Source organism: Gordionus sp. m RMFG-2023, chromosome 3 (assembly GCF_954871325.1).
Source record: "Gordionus sp. m RMFG-2023 chromosome 3, tfGorSpeb1-WG-v2, whole genome shotgun sequence".
NCBI lineage: Eukaryota > Metazoa > Nematomorpha > Gordioida > Chordodea > Parachordodidae > Gordionus > Gordionus sp. m RMFG-2023.
Window position 1 is genome coordinate 28,580,833 of NC_088777.1, and position 21,445 is coordinate 28,602,277.

General features: G+C 30.1%; 1 protein-coding gene across 1 annotated transcript in view; it reads left to right on the top strand.

Annotated features, from left to right (window-relative positions):
* Nucleotides 1-18,488, top strand: part of LOC135926851 (phospholipase D2-like) — a 55,402-nt gene extending 36,914 nt beyond the window's left edge. The window contains exon 7 of the mRNA XM_065462783.1: nucleotides 18,237-18,488. Coding sequence (XP_065318855.1) covers nucleotides 18,237-18,488 — 252 coding nt within the window. The remainder of the gene's footprint in view (nucleotides 1-18,236) is intronic.
* The last annotated feature ends 2,957 nt before the right edge of the window (nucleotides 18,489-21,445 follow it).

Below are 21,445 nucleotides of genomic sequence, written 5' to 3' on the forward strand. Positions count from 1 at the left end.
CTCGATGGAAACAGTTATAATTATAAATTTAATGAAAATTAATTTCCATTTTTTTAGATTTCGGAAGAAAAGGAAGTTTTTCAAAAAAATTTCTAAAACACATTTGTTTTCAATTATAATTTTATTCGTATTCATAAATATCATCATCATCGTCATAGCTTTTCTTATTATGTATAATATAATTATAATAAGCATATTAAAACTGAAACAGAAAATAAAATATAAAAATAAAATCACATAATTAGTAATCACTATTTTCAAACTTCAAAGATATGTATTATATATAGATCGAATTTCCTTTTCGAATATCATATCGTATGTGAGTTAAAGAGGCTGTGTGTGAAATATATTAAATCAAAAAACTAGTAATTACCTCAATTATATGGATCTTGTTTTGTTATTTGGTTTGAAGAACCATTTGAAAAATAATTATTTAAGTTAAATTACAGGAAGTTTTTAAAAAATAACAAAAATTTTCTCAACAATTTCTTTTAAGTTTTTAATAGTCATTTATTTTTATAAATAAAATCGAAATCCATATTTTTTTAATATTAATAATTAATTAATCATTCTGCCATATTGTTATTTTTTTGCACATTCTGTTTATAAAAGTGTGCGATAATCTCTTCAGAATCTGTTTTTAGTGAATTTGGTGATATTAACTTGACAGTTAACATCGCCGTAAACGTAAACTGATTTCTGATAAATAAGTAAATTTTGGTATTTCTAATAAGAAATCTTCGATTTATTAATGTTAAATATTGTTTAAATTTTTTATTCAAATTTCATAATATATTTGTTTATTATTTATTATATATAGATTAATGTTACTTATTTATATAAAAGTTATTTAACAATAAAAATATATTATATACTTTTAGAATTGCAATAGAATTGAATATAAACTATAACTGATCATTATAATATATTTAAATAAATGACATAAAAATTAGATATGATATCGGATCGGTAATCGGTCGATATCAATTTAATATCGGGAATATCGGATCGGATAGACCTCCAAAAAGTGATATCGGTATACACCTACTTATAACCCAAATTTATTAGTTATACCTTTAAAACCCGTGGTGATCCTGGATAGTTGACATCCCTTTAAAAATTATGACATATATAATATTGTGAATATAACTTTAATATAATAAAGAAAAACTTTTTATTGGCCATTATTTTATCACAAATTATAAATTTACATTTCTTTTTATTATTTATACATGCATGAATGACGTTGAATTTTTATATTGGTCCTTCCACATTTAATTACAATATCAATATGTGTTAAAATAAAATTTTACTTTTTTATTTTTTTTCCGTCATGCATGGGCTACTCTTTTTGAATATTTATTACATATATTTTTATTTTACCATAAGAAATTTTTATCAAAAGAAAGAAAATGGTAAGAAAATGAGAATAAAAAAAAGCTTTATTAATTTAGAATGAATAAGATAAGAATAAGATTTAATTTAAGATTAGAAAATGAAATTTTTTTTTTACTTTTCATTTATCCGAGCCCCAGGTGTAGGTCTGAACCCCGGGTCTGGACCCCGAATCTGAATCTCGGGTCTAAACCCCGGGTCTGGACCCCGGGTCGGCCTGAGCACAAAATTTGGTCGTAAATTTTATGACCAAGCAAATTAACAACACTACCGGCAAGCATTTAATACTTAAAAACTGCTATACGCTTCAAAATATTTTCCCAATGCTGAAATAATACTGGAAATATATTTTATTTAGTAATTGTATATTATTAATAAGAATACAAAATTTTAATATATAATTTCAATTTAACATTTAAAAATAATTATCAACAATTGCTTTATCATTTTTAATTGAATAAAAGGAATAAATTTTTATTTTCATTTCAGTGTTGTACAGATTTAGTTCAAAACATTTCCATATTTTTTAATTCGTTGTAAATAAAATTATTTAACTTGTAAAAATTGATAAGAATATAAATATTTTAAACAATTTTTTCAAGTCAAATAATGTTATTCTCAAATAAATTAAATATGGGAATGTTTTCCATTAAATCTGGTCAACACTGCTTGTCTAGATAAATGAGAGTCTCAACTTTCCGTGAATCTGTAAGTATGTTTTTATACTTTTTACATTGAAAAATCATATTAAAATCCCATACTTTGCTCTTTAATAAATTATTTGCAAATAATTTATATATGAGAATGTAATGTTTAAGTGTTTCTTGATTTTTATTTATTATAAAGAAAATACAACTAATTGATTTATGCCCTTTATAATTTATAATATACAGAAAGAAAAAGCTTTAATATAACTCTTATAATTTTATTAAAATTAGTATATCTGAAAAATTTATCTGAAAGAGATTGCTGGATTTTATCTTTTTATCATAATAAACATGATAATTAAACCCAATCTATACAAAGCTGCACATAGATATTTAACATGTTATTGTTACTAAAATAGAATCCTCGAAATATAAATAATATATAATTTATTACCTATACCTTTTAAATTTTATACTTATTGTCAAGTATAAGTAAGATATTACATGATACATGATTTATAATACTTATGTCCTCCATTGTTGAAGGTTCAACAGAGTTACGCTAGGTATTCTTCATTTCCATCTAATTCGATTAAATTAAGTCGGATGAAAAATTAAAAAAGAGGAGCTCTCTACAGGTTTGTGGGCAAGCCGCACGTATTTTTGCGCAAAACAAGTTTAAATTCCTTAGTATAAGTCTTAAATTACTATCGCTATTGAGAGATTTAATGTTCATAATTGAATTTAGATTTATCTTAAAAGAACAAAATATTTAATATATCGTAATTTTTAAAGGGATCAGAACTATCCGGGATCTTCGGGTTTTAAAGAGATCCCTTTAAGAATTCAATTTTTTAAAGGATAAAGAAATATACGGTATTATCACGTTTGAACCATGATATGGAAGAATCTTATTTAAAACGCGTTTTGCTTTATTTTTTTAAATTTAATTGTTATTTATTTATTTTCAATGTTGTTTTTTTTGGCCTTATGAATTAAGATATGTCTGATATAGGTTATCAATCGATAGCTAATCAAAAGATCTATTCAGCTAAAGGTAAATCACTCCCCCTTAATGGGCGAGTCTAGATCTTGGGGGAGGAATATTTTTATCAAAATAAAATTTCTATATGGGTATCAAATATAGCTAATTTTAATATCTTTTGACTGAAGGTATTCATTCTTGGTCTTGATGAGTATGACTTGGTCTGGAAGTAGGGGGAGGGGGGGGGGGTTAAAAATATTTTTTTGATATGGGTATCAAATAAAAGGTAATTAAAATATTTTTTTATTGTAATAACAATCTCATCGAGGGTGAATCTAGGTCTTGGGGGGTAAGGAATTCTTTAATCAACACAAAATATCGATATGGGTATCAAATAAAAGCTAATTTAATTATCTTTAGATTGAAGTATTCATTTTTTGTCTTGATGGGTATGACTTGGTCTGGAGGGTGGATGGAGGTAAAAAATAATTTTTTTTGATATGGGTATCAAACAAAAGGTAATTAACATATTTTTTTATTGTAATAATAATAATCCCTCATACCTGGCGGATTTAGGTCTGGGGGTAGGGGAAGGGGGGGGGGGGGTTAAGGAATATTTTTATTAACACAAAATATCGATAAGGGTATCAAATTAAAGCTAGTTTAAATATCTCTTAATTGTAATAAATATACTCTAAGTAGGCGGAAGATCTTATGTGGTCAGGAGTATTTATAATAACACAAAATATTGATATAGGAATCAAATTAAAGGTATTTTAAATATCTAATGACTGAAAGTATTTGTTATCTAAAAGGGTTAGTCTTGATCTAGAAATGGGGGGAGGGGGAGGGGGGGGGGGTAAAAATAAAAATTTATATGGGTATCAAATAAATAGTAATTAAAAAATCTTTTGATTATATTAATTTTATCAGGTAAGCTAGCATCTTAAGATGTAATGAATATTAAAATTAACGCAAAACATAAACATGGGTATTAAATAAAAGTTAAATATTAGACTTCAATATTAAATATCATTATAAGCAGGGGTTAAATATAATCATTGTTTTTAAAAACTCATTGTAGCCTAATGATAAAATTATTTGCTAGCAACTTAATCTAATTTGTAATATTTTTAAATCTCAAAATTTCGGCTATATTTGAAACCATCGATTCACAAATTTTAAAATGACATGATAAATTTTTCTTATTGCAGTTATAAATTATTACACTTCTTTATAAGCAAATCATCCCTATTATTATAATTTTTTTCAAGCCATATAATTAATCAAAACATATTTTATTGATTTTGATAATTGAAATTTAAAATATAATTTTGAACAATTATTTATTATTTACACAATTAATATTTAAGTGACATATTATGGAACAATTAATGCCATTTTTAAAACATTGGCATCTCTTATTGTTGCAACTTTTTTGGTATTTACAATTACCATAAGAAGATGCACTTCTTGATGCTATTATGGAGATGGTCTTATTAGGAATGGTCAAATTAGTAAATTTTATTGATTTATGAATGTTCGTTTTTAAAAATGGGGAAACAATATTTCCCAAATTAGTTCCAACCCATAATTTTTCACCTCCATTTGGATAATTTCGGCTTCAATATTTTTGGGGCATAAATTTGATCTATCATTTTTATTTATTGGGATCAGTATGTGATCCCCAATGGAAAATTTAATTTTTTAATTTTATTTTTGTAAACATTATCTTGCTTATTTCTATCCATTAAATATGCAATAAACGATGGCAGTCTAGCTAAAATATTTTCGATGCTATTGCCTATTGAGTTTGTAATATTTTTATCTTTCCATAATATTGTGCTGCCAATTTTATATTTCGTTCTCTCCGAAAGAATATATTCAATATTGTAAAATGATTCGGACCCGTCCTCTATGAGTGATTATTATTATTATAATAATAAAATATTTTAATTACCTTTTATTTGATACCAATATCGAAAAAAATTATTTTTTGCCCCCCCCCCTACATCCACCCTCCAGACCAAGTCATACCCATCAAGACAAAAAATAAATAATTCTATCAATCAAAAGATATTTAAATTAACTTTTATTTGATACCCTTATCGATATTTTGTGTTGATAAAAATATTCCTGACTCCCAAGACCTAAGCCCGCCCGGTATGAGGGATTAATATATTTACAATAAAAAATATTTTAATTACCTTTTATTTGATACCCATATCAAAAAAAATATTTTTTACACCCCCCCCCCTTGCCATCCACCCTCCAGACCAAGTCATACCCATCAAGACAAAAAATGAATACTTTCAATCTAAAGATATTTAAATTAGCTGTTATTTGATACCCATATCGATATTTTGTGTTGATAAAAATATTCCTGACCCTCCAAGACATAGACCCGTATTATTATTACCAAGGTTTCATACCGTTAAGCATAACGGTTCGTTTCCGGTTTTTAGTTTAAAATTTTATAAGGGTTTTGTTCCATTTCGGTTTTTTTTAAAAAAATTCATATAAGTTCGGTTCGGTTTATAATTTATAACGGTCCTTTTCGGTTTGTTCCTGTTTTTAATTTGATTTTAAAAAAAATTAATCATTAACCATGAATATATTAATTTTAGAGAAAAATCTTTTTAATTTATAATTTCTTATTTAATTTAACCATGATAATCTAATAGATATTTTTTATTAAACTTAGTAAATATAAATTAGACAAATTAATTTTTTTTATTTTATAAATAAATAAGATAAAAACAAACATGCGTAAATACAATGATGAATAAAATAACACATAAATATAATAAAATGTACAGTATTTATGTTTAAAAAAGAATTCGAACGGATAACTAAAATATTTTCTAATATTTCAAGATTTAATTTAGTTCTCTGCAAAGAGAGTATAAACTTAAGTCTAGAACATTTCTACGGATACCTGCGTAGCTGGAACTGCTAGCACAGTTATAGCTAACTTATAAAGTTCTGGCATACTATTCTTAACATTTCCCCAATAATTCAAAAGATTAGTATCTTTTTCTAATCTCTCTATATTATCAAATGACCGAATTGTATATTCTATTTCTATATATTTATTATTTTATTTATTTATTTTACATAACACCTAATTAAAAATATTATAATTTATAAATTATAATTATATAATTAAAAATAAAATTCTATAATTGAGTCCCCAAAAAGGAACCATAATTGTGTCTAAAAATTTCTATTTGAATTTTTAATTTTCTATGCCCTGAGAATTATTCTTATTAAGACTTTTATGAGACTTTAATAAATCTTCAAAATCATCATCTAAATTATCTTTCGAATGCTAACACGTAGGCATAGTATTTAGAATTTCAATATTCTGATTATTTAGACTTTGTATCAAATTCCAAGTTTTACAAAGATGTTTTCTGGCGATCTCTCTTTCTTCAAATGTTAAAAATATTATTTTAATAATAAATAATTTATAATGACTTAAATGAATATTAGAATTCTGAATTTAAAAAAACAATATGATTATAAATAAAAAATTATCATATCATTAAAATATTGCTGACCATTTTATTTATTGTCATTTAAATTCTATGATCCAAGTTTTTATAATGAGATAAAAAATAAACCATATAATATAAAAATGAATGTAAAAAGTACTTGATTTCTATTAGATGTTAGTTATTAATAGTAGATTTATTTAATTTTTTCCTAAATTATTAGCAAGTATTATTATAAAAGCTTATTAATAACTTATATATATAAACTTGTTAATTTAGCCAAGAATAATTATGTGTGATTTTAAGATATTTTATCTAATTAACAGATAATTTGCCTAATCTCTAATAAAATAAGTATTTAAAGAAAAAAACAATAAACTTGGTATTAATTGATATATAATGTTGATAATATAAAAATATTTAAATTGAAAAGAAATCACCAATTTAAAAAATTCCCCCAAGGAAAAATAAAATTTCAAATTTAGGTTAATAATTTAAAATTAATTTTTCTTTAAAACAGTTTTGAACTGGTTTAAACCGGTTCAAAATATTTGTAACGGTTCGGTTCGCTCTTTTTATATTTTCTTTATAACGGTTCGGTTAAGATTACGGTTCAGAAAATCATAACGGTTTATTCCGGGGTGGTTCGGGTTCGAAATCCTGATTATTACAATAGAAAAATATTTTAACTTTTATTTGATACACATATCAAAATAAATTATTTTTTACACCCCCCAAAAGATATTAAAATTAGCTATTATTTGATACCCATATCGAAATTTTATATTGATATAAATATTCCTGACCCCCAAGACCTAGACTTGCCCATTAAAGGGAAGAGATTTACCTCCAGTTGAATAGATCTTTTGATTAGTTATCAATTGATGCCCTATAATAGACATTACTTATTTCATAAGGCTAAAAAAACAACATTGAAAATTAATAAATAACAATAAACTTAAAAAGAAATAAAACGAAACGAAACGCGCGTAAAACACCTTTAGATTCCTCTTTATCACGATTAAAACGTGATAATACCGTATTATCATTCCTTAACTTAAAACCCTAATTTTTTAGTTATCCCTTTAAACCCCGTGATGATCTCGGATAGTTTTGAACCCTTTAAAAATTACGACATATATATTATTAAACTTCTGGTGAAATAAGATGTTCAATTTTAATATTCTAGTCCAAATAATATGGCTGAAAAAGATCGGTAGTAACTTTTAATCTTGATATTCTTTTAGTGCATTTGTGGCATTCACTTGCATCGGAAAACCGAACTTCCAGAGAAGCATCTTTAATTTACAAGATGTTAAATTCGCAAAATTATTTTAAATCGTAAAAGTTTAAAAAAATATTAGATTTGCAATTTTAAAGAAAACAAGCATTAAAAACAAAATTAGCACTCTCCAAGGTATGTATGATAGTATAGTGTGATAAATAATACTAATGAAATTATAATGATTTTTATTTTTGTCCTATTAAATATTCTAATAAAAAAAATTAAACCTAAGCTCATTAAAAAAATTTCAAACCTAATTTCGGCCCAGGCTGGCAAAAAATTTAATAATCGAGATCAGCAGGCCGTGGGTCGGCCCAGTCTATAAAGATCTCTGATTCCAACCCACCCTGGCTTGTTCCAATGCAATGTTCCCTATTTTTTTGGTGACATTAAAATATAATATTAAAAATTTTGAAAAAGATTATTATTTGTATTTCGTAGAGGAGACCCTGGCTAGACTACCGTTAGAAGTTATATTTGATCATTTTAGTCAATGCCTTTAAGTTTTATGGACTTCTGACAAAATGAAAATCTATTCTATTTAGCCCCGGTCTCCCATACTGGGACACATCTATCTATTAAGTCAACTAATCCATTAAATCGATTTTCTAATATCGTATACTTCTAGGAAGAGTTTTTATTTTCCGTAATAAATAAATAGTTTTCTCATTTTGTCCTTAATTTTTGCCAAAGTATGCATTAATCCTAATATATTTGGAAAAATAAAATATTATTCGTTTATTAAAATATCATCTTCTAGAATTAATCTTTCATACCAGGATTTAAAATTGGAATAATTACCCCAAATATGTGAATTTTTCAATATCAGAAGTCAATATATTTCGACGAATTACGAGATAATAAAATTTGTAAATTGGATGGAGTCATATTATGAATTACAAATAGTTTATTGATTTGAGTAAAGAATGTATCTAAAACGGATATAAAGACAATTATTTTTTAATAAACCTCAATTGAAGGAAGGCTAATATTGAGGTGGATTTGTATCTGTGCAAGTCGAGGCTTGCTAATCTCAGATAATATAACTTTGATTTTGTCTCAACTATTGCAATTGTGCCGAACCGTTGAATAAAATTCGTTGACTAAAACAGAAAATTTTAAAGTTCCTCACAGTACTTAATTTTCCAGGAGAAAGTCTTTTTTTTTAAAAAGACACAAACGGAAAAATAAACTTTATATTAAATTTGGAAAAAAAAAAATATACATATTTTGCATAAAAAACGGCCTTTTTATATCTTATAATTAAATAAATAACAAAATAATTCGCTCCCCCAAAATAACAAGACTCATTCTGAGTCTTATCATTCGGAGCCAAATTACTCCGCCAATATTATAAATATAATGACGTTATAAAATAATGTATTCACACAAAAAGAACGAGAATGATTTTACATATATTTAAAATAATATATTTTAAAAAAACGATAAAGAGCGAAATACGACATCTCCCCCCTTCCCTACTCCAAAGTTCGGGCCAGGGGTAGTAGAGATCTTCCCTAAGTCGGAAATAAATCATTAAGTTCCTGGGTATTCACTCCCAGGTCCAAATATTCCTCATGTGTAATCACCTGCCGTCCCGGCGCCTCCAGAACCATGGGTCGTCTTTGTTGGACCATTACCCCTGTCAGCTCTGGTCTCCTCTGGGAAGGGATGGACGTCACCTGCATGGTCGTCGATTGCACTGTTGCTGCTTCCTTACCTCTCACGTTGGGGTCCCTCCTCCGGGGCACATTGAGTTGTGAGCAATCCCTTCTGACGTGTCCCTCCACTCCACAACGAAAGCACTGCAATCTTGTTTCCCGTCGGGGCGCCGGCAACACGCGAGTATCTGCGCTTCGAGCTCTAGGATTATGCTCGTCTTGTTCACGGGACATCAGTCTCCATTCACTGGCTAAGGGTTCCATATCGTTGCTAATAACCGTGGTCCGCAGCATATGGGTGCCTAAATCTACATACCTACAGACATAAAGACTATATATCTACTATTAAAAATATTCCCGTACTTCCTAATCCTCTTTCCCCCCCCCCTTTTTTTTAACAATCCCGAATTTACTGCCCCATTTCTACCCCTTATAATAATTTAGAGCTCACCTATTTGTTATTGGCATAACTACGAACTTCAAAGACGCTGTATACCCCTTTGATATTATAAACCCCGGAATGAAAACAATATTTTTACAAGCACTTATACTAACAAGACAAATATTTAAAATAGAAATTTTAATTACAAAAATTATTTTAAAACAATTTTTTTATTAATTCCAAACAAAATTATGTAAGAAAGAAATCTTAATTCAAAATCAAACTATTTTACAAAAAAAAACTCTATTTTTAAAAAAAATTTTTTTTTAACTCAAAACAAATTATTTACGTTCCTTCTGCCAACCCTCACTCCTTTCTAAGACATCAATTTGCTATCTAACCATAATTTTTGGAAAAGAATAATTTTCTTTTTCATAAGAAACCTTGATTCTTACATTACTATTTTCCCTTATTTCCTTATCAAGAAACAATCTTATTCCTTATATGAAACCTTGACAAACTCAACTACAAACTAACTATTCCCGTTCCTTTTTTATCTCACACTCCTACCATAAATCATTTTTCTATTTCTCTAAAAAAAATTAAAAAAAAATATTTCTCTTTCCCAAAAAAAACAATCTCATTTATTATAACATAAATACAAGACATTAACATGCGTATTCGTTTATATTTTCTTTTTTTTTACACCCTATTCTCATGGTTATTCTCAAAAACTTATTCCCATTCACTTTAAAAACAAAGGTAAACACTTTCCAATTCTTACTTTACACCATTTTATATACCAAATTACTTTTAGATCAAATAAATTTACCTTAAATTATTTCAAATATCTTACAACCTAAAAAAAACGACTCCTTAATCATTTAATGCACAAAACAAAATCTCAAATAATTCATAACTAACTTGTTCGTTACAGGTATATTATTGCGACCTTTAAAAAAATAATAAATCCAACTCCTTTGATATTATACTAACTGAATTATTCTTTACGAAAAAAAAATCCTAATTCATCATAGAATTTTACCTCAAAATAAAACTTTTCTTGTTCCCCCTTTTTTTAAATAAATCACATATTGCTCCATTTAATTCAATTTCCTTAATATTAATAAATTTTCTTAACATTTACTCCCTCTTCCGCCCATCTCACATACATTACACTTTATACAATCTTCAAACATATAAACAACTTCACAAAAAAAAATTTTCGAATAAACCAAATAAAAAAAAAATTTCTTTTTCAACCACCATAAACCATTTTACTATGAAGTATGTTTTTCTTAACTTAACTTAAATCAAATTAATTTTACTATTAACGATTAATTTATTTTAATTTTTTTTTTAAAGCTTTTACACGAATTATCAGAAAAAGAAAACGCTATAAAGTAATGTTTTTCTTACGTAAACCCAAATCAATCTTACTCTTAATGATTAATACCTTATTTCCTTCTTTTTTTTACTTTTACAAAAACTATCAGAAAAAGAAAATTACCTACAACCCTCACAGCTTACTCACCCTTCCCACTATATTTACAAACAAATTATTTCAATACGTGGGTGCTACTATTTACCATTTATTCGGGTCCTATTTCTTGGAAAGTTTCTACAAAAATAAATCAGTCAATAAAATAAAACGTACACTATATAAAATAAATATATAATTTTGACTAAGATTAAATTGATTGGCGAAATAAAAATGAGTGCACTAATTAAGCTTAGGATATAATCATCATATTTTTCTTATATATTTATGAGATCTACAAAAAAAATTGATGTACGTAGAAACATACATTAATATTGGTGGATAAAAAAAATATAAGATAAATACCATATTTTTATGACTTTAAGCGATTAAAAAAATTCTTAAGCAGGAATATATTTATATATATATAATCAATACGCATAAGATACATATCTCTTTTTTTTTCCTGGAAAAGAGGAACCCGTTGATTTTGCAATGACAATAAAAACTTTTGGTCATTCACTGCCCTTTTATTTCCGTCCTTGCCTTTAGGACTCCAGCTGCCCCAGCTCGACTTCCCCGGACCTCAACTGCCCTGGTTCGATTCCCTTCCTCAGCTGGTCAGCATGTCGGACCCTTATTCTTCCATCCGGGAATCTTATACGGCACAGCATTCTACCAATCATTTTTTCGACCACCACTCCCGATTTCCATTTGTTTTCACTCCCATACAACCTTGCCCACACTGTGTGGCCTATCTCAAATTTTCCACCATTTTCCTGTTCAATCCTTTCCCCTTCCTTCTCTTTCCCTGGTTTCAATGCATCCAAACCAATCCACGTTCTCCGACCCAAAAATTTCTCAGACGGCGACAACCCCGTCCCTTTCCTGCTATTATTATATAAGCCACCGATACCCATACTTCCCTTCCTCCAAATTTGGCCTTCCTCAACCAACTCATTACAATTCCCACCATCCGCTCCGCCTGACCATTCGAGCTCGGATGGTAAGGCGGCGCCAGCACATGTTTCGTCCCACTTTCCACACAAAACCTCCCGAACCCTTCACTACTAAAGGTCGGACCTCGATCGGACACAATTACTTTGGCCACTCCAAACTTTGCCCATAAATTTTTCAACTTTCTGACCACGATTTTTGTTGTTAATCCACCTACAACCTCAAACTCTATCCACTTGAAATATGCGTCAACTACCAAGAAATACTCTTTCCGGTCAAACTCAAAGAAGTCCACGTGCACCCTCTCCCAAGGACCCGAAGCTTTCGGCCATGTACTCTTTTTATCCCTCGTAGGCATACTGGCCCAGGTATTACAAACTACACATTGTTTAGCCAGCTTTTCTATTTCCTCATTCATTCCCGGCCACCATGCATATTCGCGACCCCATTGTTTCATCCGTTCTACTCCCTGATGCTCCGCATGCAACATTGCCATTACGGCTTCTCTCGCTAGGTACAACCGATCTATTCCCCGTACTACACAATCATCCAATACGGTTGATTCTTTTCCTACATTCTGGTATCTTTTATCTCCCTCTCGCCATGGGATACGCCCCATCATACACTCCTTTACTCGACACAGATCTCTGTCTTTCAATGTTGAAGCCCGAATTTCCTCCCAGTTCACGGGACCACCTTTTAAAATTCTCGACATCACCCTTACCATAGCCATCTCTCTTTGTTCCTCAATTATTTCACTGTTGTCCTCAACTTCCTCACCTGCCCCACATTTCGACATAATGCCCGGCAAGTAGTTTTCTCGTCCCCTTCTATACTTCAACGTTAAATCAAAGCTACCCACCAATAACAACCACCGCTGCAACTGCGGAGACATCATCAGCTCCTAGTTATCCTTTTTGAACAAATGTATCAAAGGTTTGTGATCCGTATATATCACAAACCTTCGCCCAATTAAATACTCTCTGCACTTGGTCAGCCCAAAAATCACTGCCAAAGCCTCCTGTTCTATGACGGAATATCTCGTTTCCGCATCCCGAAACACTCTGGAGAAAAATAACACTGGCTTCTCTATCCCATCTATTTCATGTAATAACGCCCCTCCCACGCCTTTACTGGACGCATCTACGCGAGAATCACCTCCATCTCGTTGTTGAAACATACCAAAATTGACTCCTCCCCAATTTTATTTTTCAGACCCTCAAACGCGACATCCTGTTCATCGCCCCACTCAAACTTTACCCCCGTTTTTAATAACTTGTACAACGGCGCTGCTATTTCGGCGAAATTCTCAACAAACTGATGATAGTAATTTACCATCCTTACAAAGGACTGTATCTCCGCCTTACATCGAGGCCTTACTATACTTCCAATTCCCACCATATTTTTATCCAACGGCCGTACCTCCACTCCATTTATTCGATGCTCCAAATAGACAACTTCCATTACCCCAAATGCACTTTTCTCTCTACTTGCACGCAACCCCTACTCTCGTATCCTCTGAAACACCTCTTCCAGCCTTCTATTGTGCTGCTCCGGCGTTACTCCTGTTATCAACACATCATCCATGTAATAAAATACCCCCTCCAAACCCTGAAACACGGCCACCATAGTCCGCTGAAATTTGGGCGCTGAAACGCTCAACCCGAACAGCAACCTCCTAAAGGCAAACAGTCCCTTAGGAGTAGTTATCGTTAACAATTTTTGCATCTCCTTCCTTACCAGCAACTGCAAATATGCGTTCGAAAAATCCACTTTCGAAAAATATTTTCCCCCTTTCAAACTAGCCAATATTTCCTCAATCGTGGGTAACGGTTACCTCCACCTCCCATGGATTCACCGTTACCCGAAAATCTGCACATAAACGCAAACTCTCATTGGCCTTTTTAACGGGTACCAAAGGCGTCGCCCACTCACTGTACTCAACCGGGCCCACTATTCCCTCTTTTACCCAACGATCCAACTCTCTCTCTACCTCTTGCCTCCATTCAAAAGCTACTCGCCGAACCGCACAATATTTCGGAACGCATCCATCCTTCATCAGTATTTCCACATCATAATCACTTAAACAACCCAACTCCTCATTAAAAATTTCCTTATACTCCCTGGTCAACCGCTCTACTTCCTTCTTCAGACATTTCAATTCCTTCTCCAACCCCTCCGGTTCTCTTCCCTCATTTACTTGCTCCTGTATCTTCTCGCACGGTAATTCCCCATTCCCTACACCTCGAACAGGTTGTATCACTTCCTCCTCCCTCATCGTCAACTTCCCTCCTTCCATTTTTCCCAACATATGATATTCCCTTACCGCGTCTTTACTATCTTTCACTGTAATTACCTCACCTTCACCCCAATACAGAGAATCGCCCTCATCCATTTCGATGTTATCCCTTCCTTCTCTCCACTCCACCATACCATCCGGCTCTATTTCCTCCCATTCATATATCACTGTTTTCATGATCACTTCTCTACCCTCGCTATCTATGGGGTCAAACACACCCCATCTCGCAAATAATCCCCAAAAATTATATACCGGACCAATTTTCGTGATCCAATCACATCCCAAAGCGGTTTCTACCCTCCGTTCCATTATCCATAAATCTAACACAATTAACTCTCCACTAAATACATCTCCGATCTTTACTCGACCCATTACCATTATTTCCGACCCATCAAACTGTCTCAAACAAATCTCCTCTTGATTTATAACACCTTTCGGCCATAACTTGCGATATTCCTCATATTCCATCACTGATATAGCCGCTCCCGTATCAAACAACATTGATACCACCTTTCCATTTAAATTAAACCATACCCTTGGGCAGGGATCATACACCAAACTCCCTCCTCTCTCTCCTTGCAACCCCCGCATATCCCCTTTGCTTTTCCTTGTCCTCATACTCCCCTCATTCTGTTCCCATCTCCCGGCCGGCATTCTCTTTGCCTTGCCATCATACAGTCACCTCATTTCACAATCCCTCGCCCAATGCCCCTCCTGCCGGCATTTAAACCATACAATTCCGCTTCTTTAACTACCTCCAGAGTCGTTGCTCCTCTGCCGTTTTCAATTTCTGCCATCCTCACATTAATGGCGCTCGATACTTCTCCCCTCTGCAGGAACTCTCCTCTCGTATTGACATTTCCTACATTACAATTCTCCTTCCGATGGCCAAATCTACCACATCCAGCGCATCTCAATCTGTCTTGCTTACTGGGACAAAACGTCGAAATGTGACCACTCTGTCTGCACTCAAAACATTTAATGTCCCGACACTTACTGGCTATATGCCCTTTTATACCACATTTATAACATACAATATCCCTATTTCTCTGCCCTTCCGTCCTAAACGACCTTGTCAAACCTCCACGACCTCTATATATCTCCATTCTTCCATCTCCACTTTCCTTTCCTTCCCTGCTCCATTTCAAATCCTCATTACTTGCCCATCCTTGCAACATTTCTTGCACCGGCAACCAAGTAACTCTTCCATACCTATCCTCTTCCCCGTTGTGCTCTTCTATCAACAACGTTTGCCCTCGTATTTTATTACTCCTATTTCGGCGTTCTCTCCTGCTAAAATACAAACTTTTCAACCAAATCAACAATATTACTATCGCTCCCAGTTTATTATACTGTACTTCTACATATTTAGTTAATTTGAAACCCTTCATTTATAACACACAAAAATATTATTAATAAACTGATTAAAGGAAAAATATCTCTAAATTAATTAATTTATACTAAATATTCTAACAAAATAAAATATGTATACCAAAATATTAACTACAAAAAGTTAATAATTAACTTAACTAAAAAAATCTTAACTACCTGAAGAGTTAAACAATAGGATACAATTAATAAAATTAACACTGAGACAACACAACAGTACATACCACTTTTAAAATCAACTGTAACCCCCTTTACAATTTTTCCTATCACCGTTACTAACCACGGTACTCTACCAAATTTTCCCACATAAAAAAAAATATTCCACAGAACCTCTGTGACTTTAAAAATATCAAATTCAATACCACAGTAAAACCACTGTGCCCTTAACCAACGTTAAGTAATCCCTTTTCCTTTTTTTATTAACCTAAAAAAAATATAAATATAAAAATAAAATTTTTACCTTTTTATTTTTCGGTCACGGCACCAACTATTGCAATTGTGCCGAACCGTTGAATAAAATTCGTTGACTAAAACAGAAAATTTTAAAGTTCCTCACAGTACTTAATTTCCCAAGAGAAAGACTTTTTTTTAAAAAAGACACAAACGGAAAAATAAACTTTTTATTAAATTTGAAAAAAAAAAATTAACATATTTTGCCTAAAAAACGGCCTTTTTATATCTTATAATTAAATAAAAACAAAATAATTCGCTCCCCCAAAATAACAAGACTCATTCTGAGTCTTATCATTCGGAGCCAAATTACTCCGGCAATATTATAAATATAATGACGTTAAAAAATAAAAAGAACGAGAATGATTTTACATATATATAAAATAATATATTTAAAAAAACGATAAAGAACGAAATACGACATCTCAACAATCATATTATATCTCGTGAAATTCATGGATAATATATTTTAATTTTCTATGTCTATTAGTGTTTAATGTTTAAAATATAAGAAACAAAATATAATTAAATTTTAGGGCGGAAAAAACATCAGTGCACAATTAAATTTATTATATATATTAATTTTATATTCTGCTAGAAATCTGCAAAGTCATGCACATCCGATAGCCCGGCCTTAGAGCTGGGCTTGGGTTAGTCAATTTTTTACAAAAAATTTGTACAAAAAAATTTAGGTTCGGGGAGGACTTTTTGTAAAATTCTAACCGTCGGGCAAATTTTTTAAAAAATTTAACGGGTCGAGCAGCTTCTGCAAATATTCAACAGGCCGGGTCATGTTTTGGAGATCTCTACTGTTTATTAATGTAACTTTTTAAATAGTGGAGAAACCATATGGCTCTGGGGGCGGGAGGGGGGGGGGAGTGGGATTAGAGCTCGAAGAGAATGAGGTATATAATTTTATAAAATAATTTTAATATCTATGAAATTTTTTTGTAAAAATGTATAACAATTATTGTATTTAAAGAATTGTTATAGGCTACCCCTATGAAAAAATTCCACTACTATGACATATTTGCCTTTTGCATGTAAAATTAATAATTGTCAAAGACACTTTTCTAATATTTTAAAAAGGAGAAATAGTATAAAAAAGATACTAAGATATTATTAAGACTATTGTAAATTTGATTTTTATTTACACACCCTCACCCCCCTTTTCCCCTAAAATGTATACACTAATAAATCATTATAAACAATAATGTGAGGAAAAAAAAAGTAAAGGTTAATAATTTTTTTTAAAAATGACTTTGAAATTTTTTATAAAAAAAGTGAAAAACCAATTATTTAAATAAATATATAACACAGGCCAAATGCCAGCAATATGTGGACTTAAAGTTTAATAAAATTTATGGGGAAAAGTCTTAATTTGCCTGTCCCTCTTAGCAAAATCCTGGCTACGCCTAGAATTTATTCCATTCTAATATTATTTTTTTCATGAACTTACTTTTGGAGACTTTAATTATAAATATAAAATAAATAGTAAATCATATATAGAATTTTAGTAGATAGATAATTTATACTAGCTATAATTTCTAACTTGTAAACTATCATTGTATATTTAAAGTTGGATCATTAATTTTACCCAGCTTTTTTTTAAATAAGTATTCACATAATGACGCAACAGCGTCAAAAATTATGATAAATCAAAATATTCCCTATGAGGGGTCGAGACTGCCCCTCCTGCTTTAAGGTACTGTTTATTCTAAATTACACAAATAACTAAGTGTTGAGTTGTTATTATCTAGAAACTTATAAATTTAGAGGAATTATATAATATTATTTAAAAATTTGAAGATATTTAGGTGCATACCTACCAACGACACAACAACTCTGAATTCCTTAGCGGAATATCAAAAAATAGCTCCATTATCTCAGACAAATCCGAATTCGGCTCTAAACCAGTTAAGTTCCAGGATCAAGGGCAGATTAGTCCTATTTCCATTAAAATTTTTGATCGAAGAAGGAGAAAATCTTTTGACTTTTCCGGAAAGTACTATCAAATTACCTCTGGGGGAGAGTTCCTTGATATCCAGGATATACACATAATTGTTATTTACACATTATACTTTTGAGCATAAAACTTATTTATTTAGTATATCATCTATCTATGCTATATTTTGTGCTAATCGAAATTTAAACTACTAATTATGATGACAAATAAGAAAAATTAATCAAGCATTGGCTCAAAATAATGGCCACTCAAAATTTTAAATATTTTTTTGGTTTAATTACTTCTTCATAATATGTATCAATATATTAAAATTATTTTGATGATTAAGGATATTCAAATGATGATGAATAAACAGATTAATGCCTTCAGCTAGTTTAATATCAATTTTAATTTTTTTAAAATAATCATATCTTTTAATTTAATTATTTATATTGATATAAATAAAATTAAAGTTGTATAAAAAATTATGGATTTAAATATTATGGAATAATTATATCTAACCAGGCGCGTACGCCGCGGGGGGGGGGGGGGCAAGCCAAAAAATGCAGATGCCGGATTATATTTTTCAAAAATATTATTGTTAATATTAATTTATATTTGTTAATATTTATTCCTATCTCATATATATATTTAATTACATTTATTTATCACATTCATCTACTAAGTTATTTTATCAATTAATTTCGATTTCAGTTTTCCTTGGCGTAATTTACCTATTATTTTCAAATTTTAGTGGCGTATTATTTATCTAAATTTCTAGTCAAATAATAATTATCTCTGAAACTCCTTGTCCAACAGGAAGAAAGAAATTGTGAGCTTGTCCAACGAGATCGAGTCTCCGCCATCAAGCATAAAGCTTTTATGGAGTTAGAAGAGCCGATTATTAATGCTATTACTGAAATATCACAATGGCTTGAAAGAAATATTTCCTCAGAAGCAAGAAAATTATTGGATTCAATACTTATTTCAAATTGTTTTTCTCATTAGAATGTATTATTTAATTATACAACTATTTTTATGTAATACTTTTCAAAAACATGACATTGACCTGATTAAGAAGATGAGAATAGCGGAGAGTATTTTATTACAACTCAAGAAAATTAGAGCTAATGTTGATGAAGAACATATTTTATATGTTATTGTTGAGTCAAAAGCAGAATACGTGTTAAATTTGTCCCCCTCGACTTGCAGCAAGCAAGCTCATCGTCAAAATATTAATATAGGATCAGTAGAAGAGTATTATAAAACAAATGTCCCCTCTCTTAGATACATTTACAACCCAAATAAATGAATGGTTTTTAATTCATCAAGCAGCACTTACAAATTCGCAGATATTACTTCCACAAAAGCCTTTCTAACCTTTTTCAGATGGCGATAGAAAAAAAAATTTTTGTTAGAATTTTATCGTGAAGATGTTAAAGTATCTTATGATGCCTTGTTAGCTGAATAACTATGATTAAAAGATTAACTATGGTTGATACAGTCCCAAAAATGCTATGGATGCTTTGCATTATTTCAAACACATTTTAGATTATATTCCCAATGTATTAAAATGATTATATATAGCAACTCTTCCCATTGGTAAATTTTCTTTTTTAGAAGAATAACAGAGCCCTGCAGAGGTACCATTTTCAGGGCACGGCCCGGATTTTTTTTTAAAAAATTTTTCGGCCCGGTTTTTTTTTTCAAAAAATTTTTAGGCCCCGCCTGGTTTTTTTTCGAAAAATTTTCAGGCCCGGCCTGGTTTTTTTTCGAAAAATTTTCAGGCCCGGCCCGAATTTTTTTAAAATAAATTATATTTATTATTGATTTTTATAGCTAATAATGGCGATTTCAAATATTTAGTTTTAAAATATACAGCTCCCCGGATATTTTTTTTTTAAATTTTAGGCCCAGCCCGGGTGTTTTTTTAAGAAAAACTTTGGGCCCGGCTCGGGTATGTTTAAAAAAATTATAATTCGGTCCGGTCCGGGGGCCGGGCCTGCAAGTCTCTGAAAAACATACCTATGAAATACAACTTCTGAAAGTAGATTGAATGATTTGCTTTTGAATATTCATAGACATTTAACGCCAAGCAAGGATAGATAATTGAAAAATTAGCTCAAAACATACAAAATACAATTATTCCTAAGAAACTTTGTGTATTAATTTATATTTCCAACATTTAAAAAAATTCAAATTTCAATTTTGGGTCATTTAAGTGATTCATATCGTGTTTATATTCACTTTATATTTTATAATTCACATTTATTTTATAGTTTTTCAATGCCGGTTTATATATATAATTTTTTTGTAATTCACATTTAAAATTGTGTATTAGAAAAGTTATTAGTCCTAATAAATTTATGCTTAATATTTTTAAATAACAATAATATTTCTTAAAAAATTTTATTATCCCCCCCCACACCAAATTCCTGCGTACGCGCCTTAACGACTTATTTATTTATGATTGTTATTTGTAATTAATTTCAATGTGCTTAAAAACTCTTATTTTATCGTTGTTTTATATATATATTAATTAAAAAATTTATAAGAACCAATTTTATTTTTAAAAAAATATAAGTTTTAAAATAATTATAAATATTCATTAAAACTTTCAGGTATTTAATCAATTTCATGTAATTATAAAGATCATATGTTTTATGATTATAGTATTAATTTTAAGTCATTCATAACCCTAACAGGGCCGACACTGTCCTTGTGAATAATGCGTAAGGTGCTTTTTTTTAGTAATGACTAATGAGCCACAATTCCAAATTTTATAATAAAAATCATTTTAATGTCAAAAAACCCAAATTTATTTTTTTAAAAATATAAACTGTAAAAAAAAATAATATTAATAAATTCCTAGATCTATACTATGTGAATTTATGTCTTAAAAAATGTATAAAATCTTTAAACCTTAATCAGGCAAAAAGCTTAGAAAATATACGTATAAGGCAACCTCATAACATGATTTTGGCTTAATTCTATTTCAAAATTTGACTTAACTTGGGTTAAATTATCAGATAACTTGCATGACTTTGATGCGAAGTATTTTAATTGTAATGGA